This window comes from Macadamia integrifolia, chromosome 1 (genome assembly GCF_013358625.1).
Source record: "Macadamia integrifolia cultivar HAES 741 chromosome 1, SCU_Mint_v3, whole genome shotgun sequence".
NCBI classification, from domain to species: Eukaryota; Viridiplantae; Streptophyta; class Magnoliopsida; order Proteales; family Proteaceae; genus Macadamia; species Macadamia integrifolia.
Window position 1 is genome coordinate 33,456,933 of NC_056557.1, and position 24,530 is coordinate 33,481,462.

The window sequence follows — 24,530 nt, forward strand, 5'->3', positions numbered from 1 at the left end:
TGATTCTGATAATGTGGGTCTTTTGTTTCAGTTGTGGTCAGGATATCAAGTTATTGTTGCATAACTGGACAGGCTGGCTATCAAGAATCAAGAGCCGAAGATTGGGATTGAAAAAGGCAATCAGAAAAAAATCATGGTAAAAGGAAGAGTTCTCAATCATTTGATCTTACTTTCTTTTTTCCCTCTCCATTGTTAAGGGTTTAGATGGATTTTGTGTTTGTATTCTTAGTTGAGCCCAATATTTGGAATGTGGAACGATGATTCGAGTCCGCCATGGTTGAAGGAGAACTACTTCATTCCCTGTAGAATCCACGGCAATTCCAATAAGAGTGAATGTAATCTGTATTGCTTGGATTGGATGGTAAATGCCTTTTTTCTTACCGTTTGATCAACCATAAATGCCATCCTCGTTGTTCAGGTTTGTTATCCACTTTGATCTTAAATATTATCGGTGCTTAGGGAGTTGCAGAATCTAATGGTGGCTTTTATCTTTGTTGGTGATGACTGATGATGCAGAAAACTCCTCAATTTTTGCCGGAGAAGGAGATGAGCTGAGTTGTTCACAGTTAGCTAGAGAAGAAAGAGATAAGAAAGGGAGATTAGGTGGGAATGATGAAGATATGTTATGTACCTCGGGGTTTTGTTTTGAAAGGGTAAAAGACACAAACTACATTATTGAAAGGTAATCTAGGCATTTATGAATTATTGGAACAACTTAGCCGTTTCAACTTAACGGACAGGGGTTAATTGTAAGCCCCACCATAGTCCAAGGGAGGGCCATGTCATTGTTGAAAACATAGGGGGGTTTGTAATACGAGCAAAATCCAAGGGAGGGGCATGCAAATTACTCTTAATTATTTATACTGTTTTTTGCTCCAAAGTGTATTTCCATGTGTGTCTTGACCATTCCTGTGTATAACTTTAGCTTACCTGCGATAAGATATGATACAAATCATACGATACAATATGATATGATACAATACATCTCTTATAATCACCCGACCGATAGGATACTCGATACATATACTTTAAATCTTGGATAAAACACACACACACACACACTCTCTTCCAAATAGTGAATCCTAAAGTATATTTAAAAAATATTAATAATAAAAATCATCATTGGTAACAAGCCTTAAGCACCACCTTAAATAAATGTAACTCTAATAAATTTGACACATCACAAAGTGTAAGAAAGAGAGGAAAAATTTTACAGAAAGAAGTAGAGGACAAAACAATAATGAAAACGTTGACAGATGCAAAATGAGAAAACAAAAGTAGCAGGGCATACTCTTCATTTTGGCTGTGGACAGCAATTGTAGGAAACAATGGACCCTTAACGTCCTTGTACACCGTTCCAACTAGTTTTCCATTCTTACTGCACATCAACATAAAGCAGTATTTGAATCTATAAGAATCATTCTGAAGCAATAGGAGTTAGACCTAATACAGGCAGAATTTAGAGGACAAACTAGAGCTGCTGGAAAAACGAAGTTGATTTTGCAACTTAATTAATCTAAATTTCTAGGAAAATGATAAGCAAATACAAAGATTAACTGCCATTTTAACAATAAAGCAGAAATTGCAGTCTCCAGATGCGCTTGTAAAAAGGGCAATATGACGCAGATCAAAGCTTGAAGAAGAGGACAAAACTAAGACTCAGAAAATACTGTTCATGAAACACTGTTCACATGAACAATAACACGAGTTATGTACATGTGACCAGTAATTTGGGTCCATATCTCCTATTTTACTTCCATTTTGTTAGGTTTTGTTAGGAGATTTAGTTTCCTATTTGGTTCCCTTATTGTTAGTCAAGTAGTTTCTATTTTATGACTTACGCTAGTTTCTTTTTTGTGTTCAGTTGTTAATTTCTAATTTGGTTAAGCTTGGTTAGCAAGTTAGACACAAATTAGAAAGTTTTATTTCAGTCCATCAGATTCCCTTTTTGTTATGTCTTTGAGTCCAAGCAATGTAAGGCTATTTAAAGCCCATCAATTATAATGAAAAGAAAGATTTTGAGTTGAACAAAAAAGATGACTTATGACGCTGTGTTGTAAGATGCAGTTGGGTGAGATGCCCATTCACTAATTTTTCTCCCCCCTTCTCAACCCCTCCATCGTTTCTCTTTCTTTTCTTTATTTTCCTTTTATTTGTTTGCTGTGAGAGAGTGTTGGAGTGATTAAAACAAGCTTGTTGAAGTTCAAAAGCTCCATCAAAAGACCAGTTTGAAGGCCATTCAAGGCCTGTAGCTGCTGCTACTGCACAACTCCATAAAGTTTCCTTTTTCATTCTTCGAGCATAACTCTCAATTCAACCATCGAATTGTCTCATCCTTTGAGGGTTTGTTGACCCATATAGAACCTTCATCTACTCTTAGTTTCAGATCCATTTGAGCTATGGTTTGGGAGTAATCAAACAATTCTCTATTCAGCCAGAATTTCAGATCCTGCCTATGATTAGGATCACTTGTGATTCTAGTCTTACATTGCAATAACCCCAAAGAAAAAAATGAATGCCGTGAAGAATGGCCAACAACACAACAATACCTCCAGATACAAAGAATTGTAAAAATGCGAAACTGTCTTACGTGAAAAAGAACTCTTGTGAAGCATAGTTTATTCCACCACCAATCGTATCACCAGATGTAAAAGTTGGGCCAAAGGTCTCTCCCTTTCCGAGCCCTCGATAAAGCAGTCCGTCATCCCCATGGTACCCATAGCTGTTTGCTTCCCAACTGAAAAAGAAAAGCAACTTAACTAATTAGTGAATTACAATGAATGTCCTAAAATCAAAAGATGAAATGTGGGTTTTTCAAATCTGTAAAACCCACATTAATTTAACTAACAAAATTAAATTAATTTCATCCATGAAAGACTCGACAATTCAACTGTGGTTCCATCAGCACATGATCTTTTTTTAGTTATAAACCTTATTGTTCAAGTTACCAGACATAAAACCTGCAGACAATTGGATTAAATTTTACCAATCCAGGCCCAACTCCCATAAGATAAACCGAAACCATATGAATATTCTTTCTTTAAATCAATAGCATATGTTTACTTTTTATAAATCATCTTAAAACTTTCAAATTGTATGAATTATGACCTAGGAACTCTGAATGTGATTGCCAGTTCTATTTTCTTCCATTCTCTTGCTTCTCCTTCCCCATACCTTTATTCAATTGTTCATGTAAATTTGATATTGTTTAATCAAAGATTTGGGTCACCCCCTGGCGGTGCTATATCAGAATGTGTATCCACCAAAGCAAAATAAGAATCAGCTACAATGGCCAACCAGCCTATATTGGTCCCCTCTGAGGGCTGATTCGGTTACCTGAACCCAATATTCCACCTCCAATGCATACCTAGAATGATACCCTTCTCTACCAGGCCTGCCCTGTGATGCAAACAAATCATAGAAGTGGGCTAATTTTTGTGGCAATACACTCTGGGTTGGGATTCACATGCATTGGGCATTTGTCCAACAGGATTTCACTGAAAATGGCCACTTTAATAGGCTCATAATGTGGGTATTAGTTAGTAATACGAGATTTTTCATTATTAGTTAGGTTGTTTCAAGTCTTTTATTAGTTAATTAAAAAAGCTACTTTGATTAGTACTAAGTTTAGCTATTTAAAGTCATGTTAAAATAATATACATATATAAATGGGCAAGAGATCGTTACCTGGTCATGTGTCCCCTGCACTAGTGTGAGGGCCAATGAGAGTGCGTGCTGGATCATCAACATGGATGGGATTCTAGATTTCATGGGGAGCGGGCCAGTAATTTTGTGGGCTCTTGTGACTGAGCGCAGGACCATTCGACCAAGTAGCATTCTTTTCCCCTATATATATATATATATATACACATATACTGCAATGAGAGAACACTACTGGCCAGCCAAAAAGGGCACCAATGCTGCTGCTGTGCTGCTTCTGAGTTTGCATGACTTTGCTCTCTTTGTGCATAGACTTCCTAATCAAACTAAGATGGATCCGGCTGTTGGTTCAAAGAAGGTTTGCTTGGGGAAGGAATAAAAATTTTACGGAAGAAAGAATGCTAACTGATAACGTGTACCTGCACCAACACATAACGGCTACGAAAAAACCGTGCTGTCCTGTGCTGAAGATGCTCATGCGTGCCCTCCAATTGGCCGCAGGCGCTGGTGGGTACATGCACTATCAGGTAGCGTTCTCTCGCCCTATATATATATATATATATATATACGTGTGCATATATTGAAGCTTTGCTTTTTTCTACCATAGTGGAAGAGTGGATTTTTCTTCACAGGTAAGGTGGATTCCCAATCATATTTCTTCTTCTTCTGTTATTCTGTTCTACATTTGACTCCAGAGTTTCCAGCAGGAAAACTATTCTCAAATTGATCTGTTTCGTCAATTCTAGATTTGCAATACTGCAAGTCTAGATTTATTCCTTGCTAATCTGAACTTACAATTTTCTTCAAAATCCTGCTATGTTCTCCCACTATACAATTTAGCATGTTCTTGTATGTTATTATAGTTCAGGCTTCCTTATTTAATCTAATCAGCTTTGGATTAGGATTTCACAATCCTATTAGAAATAGGATTCCACACATCTAACCTTACCTAGACAAGGAGTCTTGTTTGACAAGGATTCATACTCTTGGAGTTCTACTTAAACTACGATTCATCCGGCAGACTCCTAATGTGGCTAGGTTTCCAAATCCTAGTGCAACTGGGATTCTTGTCCAAGCTTACCTTGCCATTAGCCTGTCAATTTCCTTTATCCATTTTCTGGAGAAACAAATTAAATTTTATGAAAGGACGAAGAGAGACTCCCAAAAGAGGCCATAGAGTACATGGCCCACTTCGTCATAAGATATCTTTTTATGTTTTTCATAGAGAGACATTAAAGTATGGTTATTAATGGTAACATCTTCTCGGATGAAATCGGAAAGAGCTACAGTAGCTTGTTCCTGTTGTGGAACTTGCTGGATAGGCTCAAAGTCTTCTACAGGATGAACAAGGCTATCTACAGGATGAACAGATTTAAAACTGTTCATCATGAAGATGTATTCGATATCTGAATCTGAATAGTCAGAAGCAGACGTACTATCTAATTCATAAAGGATTTCTTCTGAATCAGATATGTCCATTCCATAAACAATATCAAATTTATTTTGTTCGAGAAATAAATATAATATTGCAAAGACAATAATAAGGATAGTAATAGTAATATACACCATCCCTAAAAAGCCAAAGCTATTAAAAGAAAATAAAATCCACAAAGCTGGGATTCTCATATACCCCAACATTCTGATTCTTTGCCATTTGTGGACCAACAGAAACCCTGTTTTTTTAGAATCCAGGGCATCAGTGAGATGGTTCCACATGACAGCTGAAGGTCATGCCATCAGGTTCTTTCAATAACATCAAAATAATCACGACAGGAATCAAAACACTTAACATTGAGCTACACCTTGGAAAGTGTCTAGCCTACATCACTGCATCTAGCCCAACATATCTCACAAGGACCAGCTCATACTAACATGAGTAGCAAATTTTCAGATTAACTCCATGGTCCAAGAACATATGGATTTCAAAAATCGGGAAATGACTGGTTTATGAGTCCTTAGAACGCATGATACACATCTGGATGTCGTTCCTTAGTGGTTAGTTGATCTATGGTCAACATATATCTCGGCCTAACCTGTACTGTTGCTAGCATAAGCTTCCCTCTTTGGAAAGTACTTCACACCTGAGTTTTGAAATTTCAAGGTCAGCATGCAAGTGCAACATAGAGAACCTGATTACATATTGTCACCATCTAAACAAGTTTCCTTTTCATTACAAGCAAGAAAAATTCTGTCACTGATGATGGGAAAAACCAATAATCTCACCACCATGAGAAGCAAATTTTCAGTTTAACTTGTCCATGAAGCCAGGGATTCAATAATATAATGGTGAAAGAATTAACAATTAGCCAGAGAATTCAAGTTCTAGGTTGTGATGATTTTTGTCTCAGCGTTTTTCTTGTACTGTTAGCATTCTCATCTTTTTTTCTCCTTATATCCATTGTATCCTAAAATATCTTATTTTTTTCTCAACCTTAGTATCCAGCTCAGCATGCTGAATTTTAGTTCCTCTGTTGAATAAGAAGAATGTCAAAAAATCTCTAGCATAGAGGATCATAACATCAACACCCCCGGAATTGGCAGCACTATTCCAACTCACTTCTACTCAACTAAGCCTAACCCCAACTATTTCTGGTCTAGCACGTGAACTTTGTTATTCTTTCCACTGTATCTATAGCCATAGCAGCAATGGGTGTGATGGACAGAATAGAGATTGCCTTTTGAGCTACACCTAGAAAAAAGCATCTACGAACATAGTTTATCACTTACTGCCCTAATCAAGAGTTCTCTAGTTTATCACTTACTGCCCTAATCAAGAGTTCTCCCCCCCCCCCCAGTAGATGGTATCATTGGTTTAAGATCTAAAGATTGCAAAAAAAATTTCCAAACCTCCGAGCAACCAACTGTCAGTCAACCAACATACTTAAAATAATCAGAAATTAGCTTTAGATAACACAAACCCCTAATAAACAAAATAGAATCTCATGGTTCGTGAAGAAATTACTTCTTTTTTATTTTTTTTATTACTTTTTGTGGACCTCATGGGTTGGAAACTGCAATCGCATAACACGAAAAATACACAATATAGAGTGAAGGCAGAAATCATTCCGTGATTTGGCATACAATGCCCACTGACCTCACCAGCAAAAATGCTAGTAAGAACATTTTCCCAGTATTTTGCTACAAAATGCATATATCATTTCACAGTTGTTTCCCGGCAGTCAATTACACACACACACACAAACACACACACAAAAAAAAAAAAAAAAAAAAAAAAAAAAAAAAAAAAGAAGAAGAAGAAGAAGAAAAAAGACATAAAAGAGCACTGTACACAAAGCAAAAGAGTGAAAGACGGAATTGGATTCTTACCCGGGTTGTCTTCGCATCTTAAAATTCTCAGTTGTAAACCCAATAGCTATCTGACCCTTTGCTCCAGCATTCTTCACGAAGATCTCGAAATAGTACACTAGCCTCTTCACTGGTGCCGGACAATTCGCCTGTACAACTCCCACATCGTGGCCATGCAAATTAACACTTGTATACTGAACAGATAGCTTATCCGTCGAAACCACCAGAAAACCACCAGAGCTATTTATGGTATTGAGACGCGTCGGCAACTCTCCTACCTCCTCCACGTCCATATCATCCGTGCCTCGTCGAAAGCTAAATTTTGAGAGGTCAAGACTAAATCCACCACTATCCTGATCACTTATCATCTGGATTGAAATCAATCTCTCTTCCTCGTTTCGTCTCCAGTTACACAACAACCTTTACTGAGCGAAATATCAGGAATTATAAAAAATAAGAGAGGGGAAATGAAAACAAACGCGATCTCAAAATTCCTTCTTTGTCACTGGAACTCGAATCACTCCCACCCTGACGAAGATCACCAATACGGAAACCCTAGTTTCTGAAAAATTATTCGATTTTCGGAGTTTAATGGTTGGATTACTGAAGAAAAACAGAGATTGGGAGCTAAAGAACTAAAGACTTAGCGCCTGAGAGGAGAAGAAACGGTAAAATACCAAAATGACGAAACGCTCATTAACCATTAAAATGTGGAATAATGATATGACGAAAATACCCTTCACCTGACACGTTTCACGTGACTTTACCGTTTGCACATTTATGTTTTCTAAGTATATAAATTTGGTAGTAAGCAGATTGGCCGTAGAGATTTTTTATTTCAAAAAATTCATTTTTACTTGGATTTTTTTTTATTTAATTGCTGTATGAAAGGGGTCATGCAAGGAACCATAGGAATCAATAAAGGACCCATGAAGAGGCCAAAATGGATATGTAAATGTTAGGTTTCATGGCTTTTATCTAGACCAGTTGATGGATTTGATTCATTAGTCTAATTAAACTATCTATTAGGGATTATGTTGATTCAAAAGAAGGGTTTATGAGTACGATTAATTGGAATCCACTAAGCTTCCAGTCGATTTTTAAAAGTAATCATACCAATAAAGGTCCTTAATCCACCTCATTACATAAACAAGAAAATCGCCTCTAACATGGGTTTTTTTTTTTTTCTTTTTGGTAGAACTCCAACATAAGCTTTAACACAAGGGATTATCTTATTGACACCCCTTAATGTATCAAATAATTTGTAACTTTACATTTTTACCCTTTTAGTATAATAAAAAAAAAAAATTCAATACGAGTAAATCCAATAATTTCAAGTGTATACTTAAAAAATATGTAAGACAATGACAATATTTGACAATAACATAATAATAATAAGTCATATTAAAAAAAAAAAAATTGAAAGCTCTTCTTTACCTCGACTTTCAAGGTACTATTAGAAATAAAATAATAGGCAATCAAATTGTTTTCAGATATCTATTAGTTTTGTTCTGGGTTGATTGGATTGGAAAGCTGACCAAAACATTAAAAACTGTTGAAAAAACAGTAGTTATTTTTTTCTCTTTATTTTCATACTCTAATTGGTTACAAGTTACAACTACTAAAAATCAGTATATCTATTATGGGAGAGGGTTCTTGATCCTGGTGGTGTCGAGAACCAACCTATCAAGTTGGGGTCAATGGTTCGTTAGAGAGAGGGCGGTGCTAGTGTAGCCTCCACCAGCAGTTCAAAGAACCTTTCCCATGTTCTATATAAAGCTCTAGGAGCTCAACTTAAAAGGTGCTAATTGATGTTTATATATTGATTTCAACCAACAACAAATACGCAGTCAGTTTTGATTTGAGATTTGAAGACTGCTAGGGTTATAAAGATAAAAAATTTAAGCGAAAAAGCTAGTTAAAAGTGCCATTGAGGGCACCATGGGCATTAAAAGAAACAAGGGAGAAGAAGAGGTGAAAGTTTGTTTTACTAGGAGTCATGAAAAAAGTATTTAATAGGGGAGTTTGGGTGTTGTAAGTTAAGTATAAGATACCAACAGAAATTTCCCTTAATTATTTCCCATGTGACAAACAAGAGTTGTAGATTGGTCCCCCATCTTTAGTTTTTATTATACTTGAAACAAAGTAACAATGATGTGAAACTAGTGATATATAAATTTAAGGAAAAACTTTTCCTCCATGCGGGAATGTTCATCACACCATCCTGGGGTTCATAAACCCTTATAAGGTTTTAGTATATATGTTCCCCAAAATACCCTGTCACAGTATCTAAAGCCCCCGCAGTTGAGGGATCTCCCTTCACCATGGCTTAAGAAAAACTTGATCCTAAGTTTAAAGTTTCAAAAGATAAAAATGTCATTTCATAGTTATGATATCTAATCATGGTTGTGTAATTTTTAGATACCTCAATTGGTGATTTTATCAATCATGTGGCAACTCTTTTATTACTCAGAAAATCTTGAACATGCCCATATCAGCCTATAGTGAGTTATGTTTTTAGCTTTCACATCAATAAAGAGGTTGGGAAAAATGGAACAATGTATCACAATTTCAGTTTCTAGGAGAAAAGAAGTTGGACAATAACATGGGAATAGTATGGTAATGGTGGGCATAAGGAGGAAAGAGAAGAGGCAAAAGACTTTGACAATAACCAAGTTATAGATGATACCCTACTATCCAATGGTCAAATGGCCAAACTAACCCTCCACACGGTAATTGGCATGCTTATGAAGGACACTTTTCTCTTCACCATTGTCATTTAGAAATGTTGATTCCAACGAATGAAGGCCTGAAGCTCAATTCATAACTAAGATGGACAAAAGTATGTGAGGAAGCGCCTAACTTGAAGCAAAAAGATGAGGAACTCCACTGGAAAGACACTTGAATCATTGCTTTACATAAAGAAGTGAGTCATCATATTAGATTTGCTCCTTACTTTCTTTGCTCATCCAATTGGAAAACCTGACGAACATCGTATGAGCTCGTTATTGCTCATTTTGGGTTGAACTAGCTTTCATTCTCTAGTTTCATATTTTGATCCCTTTTTTATTCTTTTTGTTTGTTGGGGCTAGTGCCTTTTGGTGGTATCTTGTCTTCTAAATTTTTATTTTTCGTGTTCGTTTTAATATATTTTTTGTTCACAGGAAAAAAGAAGAGTAATTGATCAAGTGGATTTTTGGCTAGCATGAATGCTTTTACAAGGCTCACATAAGAAGAGCTTTTGTTCCTCACAAACTTGTTTTGAACTCTGGTGTAACTGGGAATATTGCAAATTAACCTCAAAATAAAACAGTCCAATGGCGTCCATTAGTAGTGCCCTTGCCTACTACAGCCATTCGAATATTTCAAAGTTAATTATGCTGAAATCAAACAAAAACTTTACCATAAAGTATCAACAAAATAACATTTTAATATGCTCAACGAAGGAGGAAATATGGATTATTTGCCACTTGAAAACACAAACACACTCACAAAGAGAGGGAGAGATCACTAGAGATTTGATCCCTGGAGAAGATAACAGATCTGAAGCTATGATCATAACCCTTAGAATGTATAGAACCATATATGTATGTCATACCTGCACACGTACATAGAGGTACAAGTCATACCTGCACACGTACATAGAGACATGTCTACACATACAGACACATATCGCTCCCCATTATAAAGACAGTAAGGCCAGCCAACATAAAATGTATGAAAATAAACCCAGAGACAAGAAAGTATAGAGAGCCTCTTGTTCAGTCACTATAGATTTCTATTTGTAGCTTTCCATAGACAACAATGTAAGGACCATATCTCACTAAATACAGATGCCATTTTCTTTTTGGATAACATTTGCATTCTCTGCTTTACAGAATGTCCCTCATGATTTATTGGGTTGCATTATGAAATTTACATATGTTAACCTTCAGAATGATGAACTTACATAACAGCTGGCAGTTCCCAACAGATCACATCAATAATATTAAGCTGATATGAGGGCTCTGAGAATGAATGCTGAGTAGTTTACGAGCCAAGCAGCTTCTTCCATCTGGCGTACCCCAGGAGGAGAAAAAAAATCAAGAAACCAGCCCCAAGCAAGCCTGCAACAAATTGCCCAAAGATGCCATAGACATTGTACAGTGAACAAGGAATGTTTACACTGAAAATCCCAATTACCAGGACATCAACAGAATAGGCGACTGATGCCATGCTAAGAATCAACTGAAGCTGAATCAGATTGTTTCTCTGGTTGTTAAGTTGAATGCCCACATAGTCCTCTGTGTCATCAATGTATTCTCGCACCTTTGGATCTCACCAAAAAAAAAAAATGAAAAGGAGCTCATATTATCACCTTGCATTTCATGATGAGAGGTAGTAGTGGCTAATAAACTATGTAATATGTATATTGGATAAGAAATATCCAAAAGGCATGCCAGTAACAGATTTCACAGCAGCATGCAGAGTCAGGGTTGCCTCATGAATAGCAGATTCCCCCCCCCGGTTGACCTTCTTTTGTAGATAGAATCTTCAATGAGTGGAAACAATCACCGTTGGACGTAGAGGCGCTACATCCCACCTGTGGACCCCATACTCTCTCTCCTCATTAAAACCCCTTACTGGACGATTCGATTTCCCAACCCCTCATTGATGAAAAATTGCACTTTGGTGTCATAGCGATCCTTCTCCCATACCATTATAACTAAATTCGAATTATGAAGCCTCTTATCATATGGTTGTGAGAATCATAGATTGATGGGTCATATAGATACATAGGCCATATGTGATACATCCAAGGCAAGATAGGTTCTCATAAAGAAAAAAACAACAAAGGGTGCTCTCAAGATATCGAAAATTTTGCAAAGGAAGATTTTAATAGTCAAATTGTACATAAATTTGCCAAGGTAAAATTTGGAAAATATTCCCCCCCCCCACCCCCAACCCCAATTTTTTTTTTCTTTTTTTCCCATGAAAACTTTACAAATGTAAAATAGACAATAAAAAATTGGATTTTTATGGTAAAGTTCTAATTCTCCTTCAGTTTATGCCTAAATAAACAGAGCCTTAAAGGAGAAATATGTTGGATCAAATGGAATCCCTCACACCAAGTCAACCTTAATAGAAAAAGAAATTGTGACACTGTGATCTCTAGAAACTTCAACAAATCAGGATCCTCCGGGTGAACAAGTTAAAGTTGAATATTAATTTTTCAGTAGTAGAGCTTAACATAAATTGCATACTTCTAAAGATAAGTTCCACATTTTTCTGGTTTAAAACAGTGAAGCACCATTTAAAGGAAAATAAAACCAAAAGAGTTCGGCTTTCGTATGCATGTGAATGTAGAGGCTTTTCAGCCTCAAATCAACTCTATGGATAATTTAATAAATTTATCCTACTGACTGGTCAAGTGTCAGATCCTTGTCTTGGAGAGTTTACATGAGTCAACTCAAAAATCATTGACAAATTTGGGCCATCGATGCAGCTTTGACTATAGTAAGAGATGGGACTATAGTGAAAGATGGCCTTCTATGGTACAAGTCAGGTTCATGTTCCTTTCCTATAGTCACAACATTGTCAAAGCCTCATGAAAATATGATTAATCTGGATTTTGACTGCTGTCCAATGGGGGTATATCCAGGGAGAACCCAAAATCTTATCCTGAAAACCTCTCCCAACTCAAAAAACGAGTTGGGGGTGGGGATGGGGGAAAGGAATCTTGAGAAAATTCATGCTAGTTCAATGTCTTACCAAGCACAAGAAGTATACTCAATTTGAGAGACAAGAAAGTTAAGAAATATGATAATCAGGATTTTATCACATATGTAGCATGCTCATGAGTAGGCTACTCATTCAAATTTGTTTTTATTAAATTACCAGTGATAATTCAAATGGAGAACATTAGTTAGTGGTTGTAGCACCATTAACCTGGTAGGTGCTTGTCCAAACTCTGCATTAGACAGTATGGACATACTCTGTTCAATCTAAACAATGGAAGTAGTTTACCTCCTTCATTTAATTTTTTGTCCCTGAGTCTATAATTTTACAACTTCCTTCACAGACTCCTAGAGGTTAAAAATTATGACTCTCATTTCCCAGCCAATGCAACACTGATTTCAGTGTTTGCATAAATCTTTCAAAGAGATCCAATTTAATGGGTACTTGAAAAATTTCGTGGGAAATATTTCCATTTTTATTGGCAACCAAACTATACAGAACTTCTTATCTGGCTTTGGGACAATAAGGGTGATCAAAGCTTCAGCGAAAAGTATCAGAAAATCAATTGTCACTTAGTAATCATATTTGTGATGGTACTACAATATAAACTGATGGTGAGGATCACTATTTTAGCAAATTATAAGCAAGAAAAAATGAACGTGATCAACATTTAGCATGTTTTGTCCATCCCACATTTGCTTAGACTATCTCCCAAGGGGGAAATACGACTTACCGACAATAAATGGTTACGAGTCCGATCCAGTTGCATGAAATAAGCCTCAAGTAAATCCTCCAGATCATGGTCACCTGAACGGTTTCCAGTGATTAAACTTGCACTCATATTAGAATTAATTCTTGAAACATTAGGTCCAAAAGTGGCGATGCTATTTGAACCAGTTCCTCCCAACAGTGCTTCATGTTGTTTCTGCTTCCTTGTTAAATGTAACTGCGCTAAATGTTCATCATCATCTAAAATATGTTCAATTTCATTCCTAACCTGGTAGAAGACAAATAATTCACCCTCCAATACCATATATAGAAAATAATGCTTATAAAAATAAGATCATCTGGAGAGTCAACCTACATCAACTAATGGCAGAAAGAAATAACTATATCACTCTTATATCCTTCAAAGCTAGTATTACTAGCCCCTAAAGTAAAACCATAAATGGCGAGTAGTGTAGGGTATGGTCTATCTGAGTCTGCTGTCTCTTGAACTGCCTAGTTTGCCTGAATTGAACGGAACCATCTTAATCAGCTGAGTTTCCAACTCTTGCAAAGAAACTCCCAGGTTGCTGGGTTTACATTTACCCAGTGATTAACGGAGTAACTCCATCATTTAACTAGGCCAGACTGTGTTTGAAAAATGGGTGGTGAATTTTATTCTCATCATTGCAGTCATAGTAAAAAAAAAGAATCCAATTAAGCTAAACAAAACCCATCACCATTACCTTCTGTACACGTGCAAGCAAACAAGTGAGATGGCTTTTCAAACTTCGGACATATTTAAGATTCTTAGTGCTAACATTCCTGGTTAGTTCATCCAAGATGGTGTAAGCATCTCTCTCAAGCTCTGTCACACTATTATCCAAATGTGTACAAACAACCTCCAATGCAATTTCCAGAACTTGGAATTCGAATGGTAGTTCACGCTGCAGACCTTCATCTACTCCATCAGCATCTTGAATGTCAATTGGGCTTTTATAAGGCAGTTGTTGCTTCAGTTGATCCACAAATGGAATGACTTCCTGGTTTAGAGGATCTGGCAGTAGAACTTCCTCAGCAGTAACTATGGCCTTGATAAAATCTAAATTCAGAACTGTGGCTTTCTCTCTGGCTACAAAAAACCCATAGAAACAGAAGAAATGAGTATAAATTCTCCTCCCAGTTAAAAATAATAGCTCTGAAGGCTCGGGCAGAAAAATTAGTCTAGATGCTTCACCAGCATATAAGTTCATGCTCACAGAATATATGAGGAAAAAATTGAAATGTAACAAATGCAAAATACTGTAAAAGATCAAAACATCAATAATATCATTAGCTTAAAGCAATTAGTCTGAGTATACGCTGCTATTTTAATTTCATGAGAAAAGAAATCTACTGCATCTTCTGTTCCTAATCTTTTATTTGTAAGGGCCAGAAGTAAGGTGTTTCTTTGTCAATATTCTGTTCGTGTAGCCAGCAGTAATGATGATGAAGGGGATGACCTGCAAAGCAAAACCTCATAAAATAGAGCCATCATCTGATAAGAGACATCGACAATATTCATCCTCATCTTCATAATTTTTAAAAATCGTAAATTTCAGTTCCCCCAAGCCCCCATAACAACAAGATAATGTCCCTATACTCTTTTTTTCTTGGCAAGGACCTGAGCATGCAGAGGAGGCTGTTGCTCTGAAACTTTACACGAGGAAGAGCGGCAAAACATTGGATACCCATCTGGGCTTCCATGGTTAAGGTCTTGTATACAAACTTTGCTGGCTGTTAATCAAAACAACATGCTTGAAGTCACATAAGAAGAAATTTAAAAGCATTGCAATCCATTGTAACATGTTTTCACATGTGTATCAGTATTCGTGGAAAGTTGCCAAGAGTCTGTGCTACTTGCATGCTACTTGAAATGGGTAAGAAATTAGTGACGACTTTGGTTCCTTGGGCTTAAGGGCCATGAAATTCCTGTAAGCAGCACGAAATCAGTGTTTTAGCTGGTAGAAGCATAGAAATTGTGATGAATGAGCATCTAATGCTGATAAATTCATTCTAGTGCTATGCTATAATATCCTCCTCATGAAAGAAGCAAATCAAAGAAGCCTATGGAGATGTGGGTCTTGTCAATCAGCAGGTGATCTTACCTGCACTTCAGAAGAGTAGAAGAGATTCCTAGATACCAGAGAATCAATACGTCCACGCCTATATCACATATTAATGTCTAACTAAACAAGTTTATTCGCTGTCAAAACAGATTTCAGGAAGATAAAATACCAATTACCAGGTCCAATGTTCACAATATAACTCTTAAACTGTAATAGATAACTCAAAATTTTGAAACAACAGCATAGGATGATAGGATCCATTTATTTTTCATCAACCATCTATCAAATTGAGCAAGGTCCATAAGAAATTCAATAGCAAACAACAATCACATGAAAGAATCAAAAGCAAAATGAATTAGTAAATAATTATTACTTAGAATGTTTGAAGAGTGAGACAAGACTGGGCCAAGGATCCTCAAATCCCTCGCAGGGATCGACACACGTTGAATGATGGCACTCTTGTCAAGTTCAAGGAGTTCAGATTGGCCGAAGCGGTCAAAACGCATCCAGAGTCGTGCCCCACCGACTTTCTTCTTTCCCTTACAGCACAGTCCTCCATTCACAAATGGAGAAGCAACATCAACAGGGTTGACTTCCTTGTTGATGTTGTTGCAATTGGGGCTTCTGCTGCCAAGTTTAGCCGAGGTGAGAAAAAACTGCACCTCCTTCATCTTCTTTTGTCGGTGATGGCCACTCTTCCTCTGGAAGAAAAGTTTCTTCCCCATTTTCTCTCTCCCTCTCTCTGAACCCAAGCCCAAGGTTCATCTCCTCTGTTATTCCCAATATGAACTTCGGCCTGGTATGTCCTTCACCGGTAAAATCCATAATTCAAATGAGCTTTCCCCCAGTGTAGACCTCTTATAGATATCTACCCGGATGTGTTTCCCAAGCAATGGTCCATTATCTGTATCTTTCCGTTGCATTTATAATATATAGAACGTTATCTTCCATGCCTCTGTTCACACCTTTGCAAGTTTTGCAAGTTTTGACTTTTCCTTCATAAACAAATAAGCCATATACGCAAGCAGACCCCATCTGCAACTAAACCCAGTTGTTGGGAGTTGGAGTTGCTGCCATGACACCTGCAAAAGAAAACGACTTGAGAGCACTAACTACTTGAACCACGTCGTGATGCTGCGGAAAGGTGGAAGAATAGAAGCTTATTTGTCTGGGTCTAGGAAAGGAAGAGAGTTTCAAAGGAAGAAGCAGTTTCGCAGAAAGAAGCCCACGAGAACAAGTGGGCGTAAATTGAATAGATTGATAGATATAGACACTCTTTTGTTCTTGGACGAAATCAAGAAATTTAAAAAAGCACACGACCTTCATTAATGAGGTAAAAGAACCAGAAGAAAATGCAATCTTTCGTCTTGGATGATGGATCCTCGTCAGTTATGGACCATTGGATTTGGATTTGGATTTGTTATTGAATCAATTTTATTTATTAATATATCTTCTGACCCAATTATCAATCTTAATGGGTCTCCAGTCTCCATCTAAGGATTGCAGAATTGCAATGCATTAGACTAACTGCAGCAGAAAGCTTTTGAATCTAATCAGTCAGCTGCCTAAGCTCGAATCTCATGGCCTAACAGGTAGAATTGTAGAAATTGTGCCCTTAAACCATCTTTCTTCTTGAATTTTTGAGGTTAGTCACTTGTTTACTTCGAAGATGCTTACACTTCAATCACATACAACCATATTTTGGTGATCTAAAACCCCCAAATCATAGCTTAACAACAATTTAAATCACTAGTTTTCAGATTATTGTTCAAGGGCGAGAGGAATTATACTCTCACCAGTCACCACAAAATAAGTTTGCAGTTCTCGAATTTACAGTCCAAAAACCCTCAATCTTGTTGAGTCCAGAAGTCCAGCCAATATCAGATTTAGCACAACTTGAAAATAAGTTGGGCTGCATATATAGTTTTCTATGAGCCTGAATAAGCATCAGTTAGTGTTTCAGACATGCGATTCAAATGCATGCTGACCCTACCAATAAGATCTAACTCAAGTTACTCAATGACATAAGACCCAAGATGAGAAATCTACCATCAATGCATTTCTATCTTGAAAAGGAAACTACAGAAGTGAATAACACTCCAGGTACACTTGCAATAATCAATTCATTAAAATCTGATCCCACATAAAGAACCTTATTCCAACAATTACACTACACATCCTGCACACCCTGTTTCTGCCATTCCACTCTACTGTACAATTCTGATTTTTTTTTTTGGTAAATACATTTCTGAATACGAGCTACCAAAGTAGATCACCCGAACTCTTCTTTCCTCAGACAATAGAACCAAATCATGGCTGAGTTGAAGCAACACACATGTATTAAATCATACATAATAGAGTACATTTCAGGGTTGACTAATCCAAAAGCAAAATAATAGTCATTGTTAAGTCAAGTACAGTGATTACACCTAATAACCCCATCTGAATCAACAAGGCAAAGCTTTGTCCTTGCCTTTGAACACTAATTGATTGCACCATCGACTAATCACCCACAGCCCTTACACCTAGATAACTTCCATGGACTGAATTGAAAATAACCGCATGTCTGATATGATGTCTTTCAACTCTAGACTTTATTTTCAAGAATTCGCCCCATCGGGACACTGGCAAGCTTGTCAAGTTTGCAGCTCTGAACAACAAATGCTGTTCTTCAGATTAAGATGATCCTGACCGTGTGAAGCCTGAGATTGAGCTGCAACACAGCCGTCAGTTGGTTCATTTATGACCCAAGCAGCCTTTTCCATCTGGCATAACCCAGCATTAGCAGAAAAAGCAAGAAACACAATGCTGAGGATCCTCCAACAAAGGGGCCGTAGATGCCTTTGATTTTAAACAACTGGCATTTTAAATTCATCCCAAAAGTTCCAGCTATCAAGGTCTCAACAGCTATGGCAAATGATGCAATGGTTAACGTCAACTGGAGCTGAATAAGTTCATTCCTCTGGTTGTCAAGTTGGATGTTGACATAGTCCTCCGTATCATCAATGTATTCCCGAACCTTTAATCACATGAGGGTGAAAGAAAACAAACAGAGTCAAAAAGCTGAGATGGACATCAGTGGTTTAATCAACAAGCATTAAATTCAATAACTTGCTACCAAGAACACCCCATGAATATAAGATCTTACATGAAGGGAAATGCTAAGAAGCTTAGAGGCATGTGGGTGTGAGTGCTTAGTAGCACATCCACAAAAACAACAACAAAAACAAAGCCTTATCCCCAAACTTAATGGGGTCAGCTACATGGATCTGTGCAAGGACAAAAAGAAAAGTAAAAAGGAAAGGAAACATAACACAACAACAGAAATGAAGTCAAACACAGCCACATGGGGTCCGCAATATGGATCCTAGCCCTCCAATCTGCTCTATTCGAGGTCATAGTTGGGGCAAGACCTAATCTATGCATGTCTTTCCACACTATCCTATGGTCAATCTTGGTCTGCCCCTAGCTCTTTTAGATCCTTGTATCTGGATTAAATCACTCCTTACTGGTGTATTCGTAGATCTCCATTGAACATAGCCATACCACCTCAAATGACTTTCTCGGAGCTTATCATGGATCGGGGCAACTCCCAAATCCGCTCTAATACGTCCATCCCTTACCTTATCCTTCCTAGTTTTCCACATATCCATCTTCACATCTTCATCTCTACTACAAAAGCTTATCTATATGACGCTTCTTAACTGCCCAACATTCCACCCAGTACATAGCCAGGCATATGACTATCCTATATAATTTTCCATTGACTTTACAAGGATATGTCAGTCACACTCCGGAGGCACCTCTACAACAGATAAAAATATATAAAAGCTTCAGGAAACTTAATCTGTGTGTAACCACCAAACACATATGTGGAAGTCTTTCATGGAAACTACAATTGAAGCAGTAAAAGTATTCCAAAAGTTCTTTCATATCAAATGAAATAAAAAGAGTTACAAATTCCATAATGATTAACAGGAATCTAAGAAGTGCTTCCATAAATTTGAAAAGTTAACAAAAATATAGGAAGTGGATCAAGAAATGCATAGCCCAACACATGTTTACCATAACGGGTACAAGATATGTATATAGCAAAACTTCAACCATGATCACATTATCAGGCTGCTGCAGAATCAATAAGCCTTTCCCACGGAAGTTACAGAATTTTTCCAGGGTACTAGATCCTCCTGTCCTCTTCCCTTTCAACAAAGTCATTGTTTTACACGAGTTGAAAGAAAACAATAAGCTGTTGTCTTCCCTACTAAACCTAATTTTTGTAGCAATTAGCAAGGAGAGCCTTGTTTACTTTATTTGAGTCCTATCAAATGTAGCATTAGTATGTCAATAAAGCAATTGCAGGACATAACTAAACACACATTTTTGTTGTTCATAACAGGAGTTATGTGGTACATTAAGAACTCTCTATTTTCTATTAGCGGAGGTCAGTTACTGCACGTTATTTGCCAATGTTATTTCCCAGTTGTGGCAAGAAAGAAAGGGAGAATGGGGTTCCGGGGGGGGGGGGGGGGGGGGGGGGAGTGAGAGAAGGAAGCAGATCGCCATTAAATATGCTAGATCGGTCTACACTTACTAATGCTATTTTCAACAGGGAAAATGAACTCACTGATAAAATCTTATTACGAGTCCCATCCAGTTGCATGAAATAAGCCTCAAGCAGCATCTCCAGATCTTCTACATCATGATCATCTGAGTGACTGCTAGTAACCAAACTTGCACTCCTATTAGAACTAAGTTGACGCAGGTTAGGTGCAAGAGTGACAACATTATTTGAAACTGTGGCTGCCATCATTGCTTCATACTGCTGATTCTGAATCCACTTCCTTGTTAGATACAATTGTGCCATATCTTCATTGTCATCTAAAAGATGTTCAATCTCATCCCTCACCTGCCAAAGGACAGATAGCTATTACTAATTGATAAAAAAACAAAATATACTGTACAGACAACAAACTACCTATCCTTGGAAATATGCGTAAACAAATTTAAAATGCCACCAGAAAAGTAAACTGCATCTCCCGGGGGGGGCGGTGGGGGGATGGATCTTGCTGCCGCATTAAACATTATAATGTTTTCAGTACTGCTTACTGCTTAGACAATGAGCACATCTAAAGATAAAATACAATGAACGTTCAAACCGTTTCCGTGGTTGAATACCTCTTTTATTTAAATCCCTCAAAAACTTTTAAAATAGGTAATCACTTACAATCCCGCCAGTTGATGGTCCAAAGTCTACAACCTTGTTTCTTAAACATTTAATTTCAGTTTTGAACCCTTCAAACCTAACTCTTGCATCACAAACTTTCCCTGAAAACACTTATGATGGTCTAAAGAGTCATGGACTCATGGTGACAATGACTACGGCTCACGAATGAATCACTTTTTTATTGTTTTTAAATATTTTAGTAACTGGTCAAAGTGCCCAGCCCCTAATTTAAATCATTTCCTCTGGGCCAGAGCCACCTCACTGAGTTGAATAACCATGGGAAATAGGTCGATAGCATATCATACCCTCCAAAAAGGGGCAAAAGAGTAAAATAGTATTAAGGAAAACAAACAAAATCGATCATCCTTACCTTTTGTACACGTGCAAGTAAACGGGTAAGGTTGCTTTTCAAAGTTCGGACATGTTCAAGATTCTTAGTGCAAACATTCCTAGCTAGTTCATCCAGGACAGGATAAGCATCTCTCTCAAGGCCTGCCACACTATTATCGAAATATATACAGACAACCTCTAATGCAATCTCCAGGACCTGAAACTCAAATGGAAGCTCATGTTGTAGACCTTCAGCTGCTTCAGGAACAGGCAACCATTGCCCACCAGGTGTAGGATGGCTTCTTTCTACGCCAGCCTCTTGAATCCTAGATGGGCTTTTATGTGGAAGTTGTTGCTTTAGTTGATCCACAAAAGGAATGACATCTTGACACAGAGGATCAAGCAGCAGCACTTCTTCAGCAGTAACTATGGCTTTTATGAACTCTAAATTGACAACCATGGCTTTCTCTCTAGCTACAGAAAATTGAGAGTAAATACTGAGTGAAAAATTGTGCTTCAGTAAAGATGGAAGCCAACAAATTAACCTCTTGAGATTGGAGAGGGAAAGAGATGGTTTAGAAAGAAGCCTTCACTAGCATACTTCCTTTATTAGAGTATATTATAAGGGAAAAGAAGGCTCCCTGGTTGAGGGGGCACACATGGCATCAACAGTGGTTGGGTTTTTTAGGCTTCACAGGGGAGGGGGCGTCATTCCACTGCCCTCTGTTTCTGGGCCCAGGGGCCATGTGACCAGGGAGCATTCATGTCCCCATATTGTGATTAGAAAATCCACACACACAAGAGAAAAAGAAGAATAATGTAACAAAGGATAACAAGAAAATAGCAACAAACATAAATTTTCAAACAAACAATTTTCTCCCTAGTTTATATGGTGCAGTTGGTTGAATTCACTTTTTGCAAGAGACAGTATAGTCAGGTTGAATTTATAGAATAACGATCTGAATTGAGATAACTACAACACAACTCAGCCTTATCCCAACTGAATGGGGTCGGCTACACGGATCCAAGGGCCTGAATTGAGATAACTAAAGATAAAAAATTCGAAAACTTGATGAGTAATAAATATTTAAATTAATAAATATTAATAACAACTGTCATTGGCAAGTCAAGAGCTTGATCCAGATTATGTAAGCTGTCAAAGTAATAATCAGTGTAAGGCAAAAGGACCCAATCATAATTCAAGAACCTCAGAATAGATCTACATGTGTGTAGAATATCTTTTAATAAGTTCCAGAAAAATATCAGAAATCACCAAGAACTTCAATAAGGGTGTTGCAATCCTTTTTCTTCCCACCATAGGTAGAAAAGTTATATGATCCAAAGCTGGTTTAGGTAGCAGCACCACATTTGCCTCCGTGAAATGATCACCTCATTCCTCATTAGCAAGAACCTCGTTCAGCATACCCAAAGATAGATAGAAGGCTCGATTTCCAAGTTCCTCAGAAGGACAAGCCCTCTATTATTTTTGGGGGCATCACTCAAGGCAGCAGACTGCAACTATTGGAATTAATGGGGTACATTGACACTAAGTTACCAATTAGGTATCTTGGTGTTCCTCTTATTTCAAGAAAATTGTCTGTTGGAGATTGTGCCCCTGGGGTTGATAGGTGCAAAAGAAGCTTCAACAATGGAAGGCTCGATTTCTATCTTATGCAGGCTGATAACAACTCCTTAATTCTGCCCATGAATTTCCCAATGCAAGAGATGATACTTAATTTCAGGATGATTCGCCTTGCCATTGAAGAGAGAATTGTTCAATACATGCCCACTTCTATTCAAATGACAAAGCCTTTTTTGGATTAGTCAAAGTTAAGCTACTTAATATTCTATGCCTGATCCATATTTATCAGTCGTTGAATCATCAATAAAGAGGTATCTTAAAGGTTTAGGCTCTCCTCAAGATAAAAGATTTCTAAGATGATGATTGCTTGATGAGGCTAGTGTATATTAAAGAGTCATGCAATTAAACATGGTCAATAATATCTTGGAACATGTGAAGTTGCTCATTACCAACTAAGATTTCACTAAATACATTAGACGCAGAAAAATTTGGGGTCACACCCTATAGGAGGTAGTGTGTGCTTCCAATATGTCATCTAGATATAAACACTTATAGCATGACTCATGAAAGTTCTCCAATCCTCACACCCACCACCCCCCCCAAAAAAAAAAAATCTTTTTCGTCCAGTCTAAGAAAAATGGAAGGGGAAATATTGTTAATGCAATCAATACAGCCAAGGAGGAGCCAGGCCTAGTCAAACACACAAATTTATGGTTCATAATCAAGTTTAATGATCACCTCTCACCTAGTCTCGTCTAGCAGGAGAAAAAAAGAGCAACATGAGTTTTTGGAGCCATGTGGTAAATTTGACCAAAAAGAAGAAACAGAGCAAAAAGCCCACCAGCTACACAAAACACAATTCCAGTAGTAGTCTCGTCTAGCAAGAGATAAAAAACAACAATTCGAGTAGTTTGAGCCATGTGGTAAATTTGCCCAAAAAGAAAAACAGAGCAAAAGGCCCACTAACTAAACTAAACAAAATTACACAACTAGCCAAATAAAACCCCTGTTAAGTAATCACAAACCCAGAAACACAAGAACTGCAACTTCAAGTCTTGATCCTCTTCTATCAACCATTTAATTATTATTCAAGTAATTAAATTCCAACCCCAAGAACCCAAATCGCAATCAAAGAGACCAGTTCCAAAAAAATAAAACACAAAAAAATATTACATCGATGATCATTACCAAGAATATTGGAGGAATGAGAGAAGACAGGGCCAAGGATCCTCAAATCCCTCGCTGGAATCGAAGCACGCTTGATGATAGCATTCTTGTCGCATTCAAGCAGCTCAGTCCGACCAAATCGATCGAAACGCATCCAAAGCCGTGACCCACCAGTCTTCTTCTTGCCCCTCACAGAGACAGAGGCGACAGAGCTGCTATTGTAGTTGTCGCTATTAGTATTGAGTGGCTGCAGTTGCAACTCCGTCGTCTTCTTCTGCCGGCGCCGTCCGATCTTCCGATACAACGACAAGGGCCCTTTGGCCATGTCTTCGTCACCTCTGACTCTCTCTTGACTCTTGACTCTTGACTCTTGACTCTTGACTCTCTCTCTCACACGCACATTCACAGATTCCGAAGATGACTCACCATCACAATGAAGCTCGCTTTAGTTCCGTCGTTTTTAAACGGGTCCAATATTCTTCAATTCTTCAATTCTTCAATTCTTCAATTCTTCAATTCTTCAATTCTTCAATTCTTCAATTCTTCAAGTGGCAGTTGGCAGTTGGGTTCACACGGCCATTTGGTTGACATGCCGGGCACTAACTAGAAGTGTCAATCGGTCGATTTGAACCGATTTTGATTCGGTTTCATTGATTTCAATGTGAGAATAAGAAAAATCCAAATATGAATCAATAAGGATGCTTGATTTTGATTTCTTATCGATTTTGTC

At 37.6% G+C, this 24,530-nt stretch overlaps 3 protein-coding genes across 6 annotated transcripts in view; all 3 read right to left on the reverse strand.

Moving 5' to 3' along the window:
• LOC122084584 (ran-binding protein M homolog) overlaps window positions 1-7,636 on the reverse strand; it is a 38,178-nt gene extending 30,542 nt beyond the window's left edge. Inside the window, exons 1-3 of one of the 2 annotated variants that reach the window (XM_042652954.1) lie at window positions 6,988-7,636; window positions 2,591-2,737; window positions 1,292-1,378 (exon numbers count right to left, since the gene is read on the reverse strand). In XM_042652954.1, coding sequence (XP_042508888.1) covers window positions 1,292-1,378; window positions 2,591-2,737; window positions 6,988-7,334 — 581 coding nt within the window. In that variant the 5' untranslated portion in view covers window positions 7,335-7,636. The remainder of the gene's footprint in view (window positions 1-1,291; window positions 1,379-2,590; window positions 2,738-6,987) is intronic. The other variant, XM_042652947.1, reaches the window with a different exon arrangement.
• Window positions 7,637-10,684: 3,048 nt separating this feature from the next.
• Window positions 10,685-16,764, reverse strand: LOC122076199 (magnesium transporter MRS2-4-like). Of its 3 annotated transcripts, XM_042641530.1 has the most exons (5): window positions 15,871-16,762; window positions 14,136-14,521; window positions 13,418-13,681; window positions 11,149-11,274; window positions 10,724-11,072 (listed from the first exon to the last, which is right to left on the reverse strand). In XM_042641530.1, exons 1-5 carry the CDS (start codon window positions 16,220-16,222, stop codon window positions 11,049-11,051), a joined length of 1,152 nt encoding a protein of 383 aa, XP_042497464.1. In that variant the 5' UTR covers window positions 16,223-16,762; the 3' UTR covers window positions 10,724-11,048. The 3 variants fall into 3 exon arrangements, with proteins under 3 accessions (XP_042497457.1, XP_042497464.1, XP_042497471.1); XM_042641523.1 differs by having other exon boundaries at window positions 10,685-11,274; window positions 15,871-16,764; XM_042641537.1 differs by lacking the exon at window positions 13,418-13,681 and having other exon boundaries at window positions 10,724-11,274; window positions 15,871-16,758.
• An 821-nt stretch (window positions 16,765-17,585) lies between these two features.
• Window positions 17,586-24,267, reverse strand: LOC122076153 (magnesium transporter MRS2-4-like). Its single transcript, XM_042641466.1, has 4 exons — window positions 23,822-24,267; window positions 21,092-21,525; window positions 20,122-20,403; window positions 17,586-18,516 (listed from the first exon to the last, which is right to left on the reverse strand). Exons 1-4 carry the CDS (start codon window positions 24,123-24,125, stop codon window positions 18,238-18,240), a joined length of 1,299 nt encoding a protein of 432 aa, XP_042497400.1. The 5' UTR covers window positions 24,126-24,267; the 3' UTR covers window positions 17,586-18,237.
• Window positions 24,268-24,530: the final 263 nt, after the last annotated feature.

Bases quoted from the DNA above. Each gene is read 5' to 3' on its own strand.
- LOC122076199 (XM_042641523.1), bottom strand. From the start codon at position 16,222: ATGGGGAAGAAACTTTTCTTCCAGAGGAAGAGTGGCCATCACCGACAA. The intron at 14,522-15,870 runs GTAATAATTATT...GGTTTTTTGTAG, and splicing joins TCACTCTTCAAACATTCTAA to CCAGAGAGAAAGCCACAGTT. The intron at 11,275-13,417 runs GTAAGTCGTATT...TGAGATCCAAAG, and splicing joins CTCGTAACCATTTATTGTCG to GTGCGAGAATACATTGATGA.
- LOC122076153 (XM_042641466.1), bottom strand. From the start codon at position 24,125: ATGGCCAAAGGGCCCTTGTCGTTGTATCGGAAGATCGGACGGCGCCGG. The intron at 21,526-23,821 runs GTAATGATCATC...AATTTTCTGTAG, and splicing joins TCATTCCTCCAATATTCTTG to CTAGAGAGAAAGCCATGGTT. The intron at 20,404-21,091 runs GTAAGGATGATC...GTCCTTTGGCAG, and splicing joins TACTTGCACGTGTACAAAAG to GTGAGGGATGAGATTGAACA.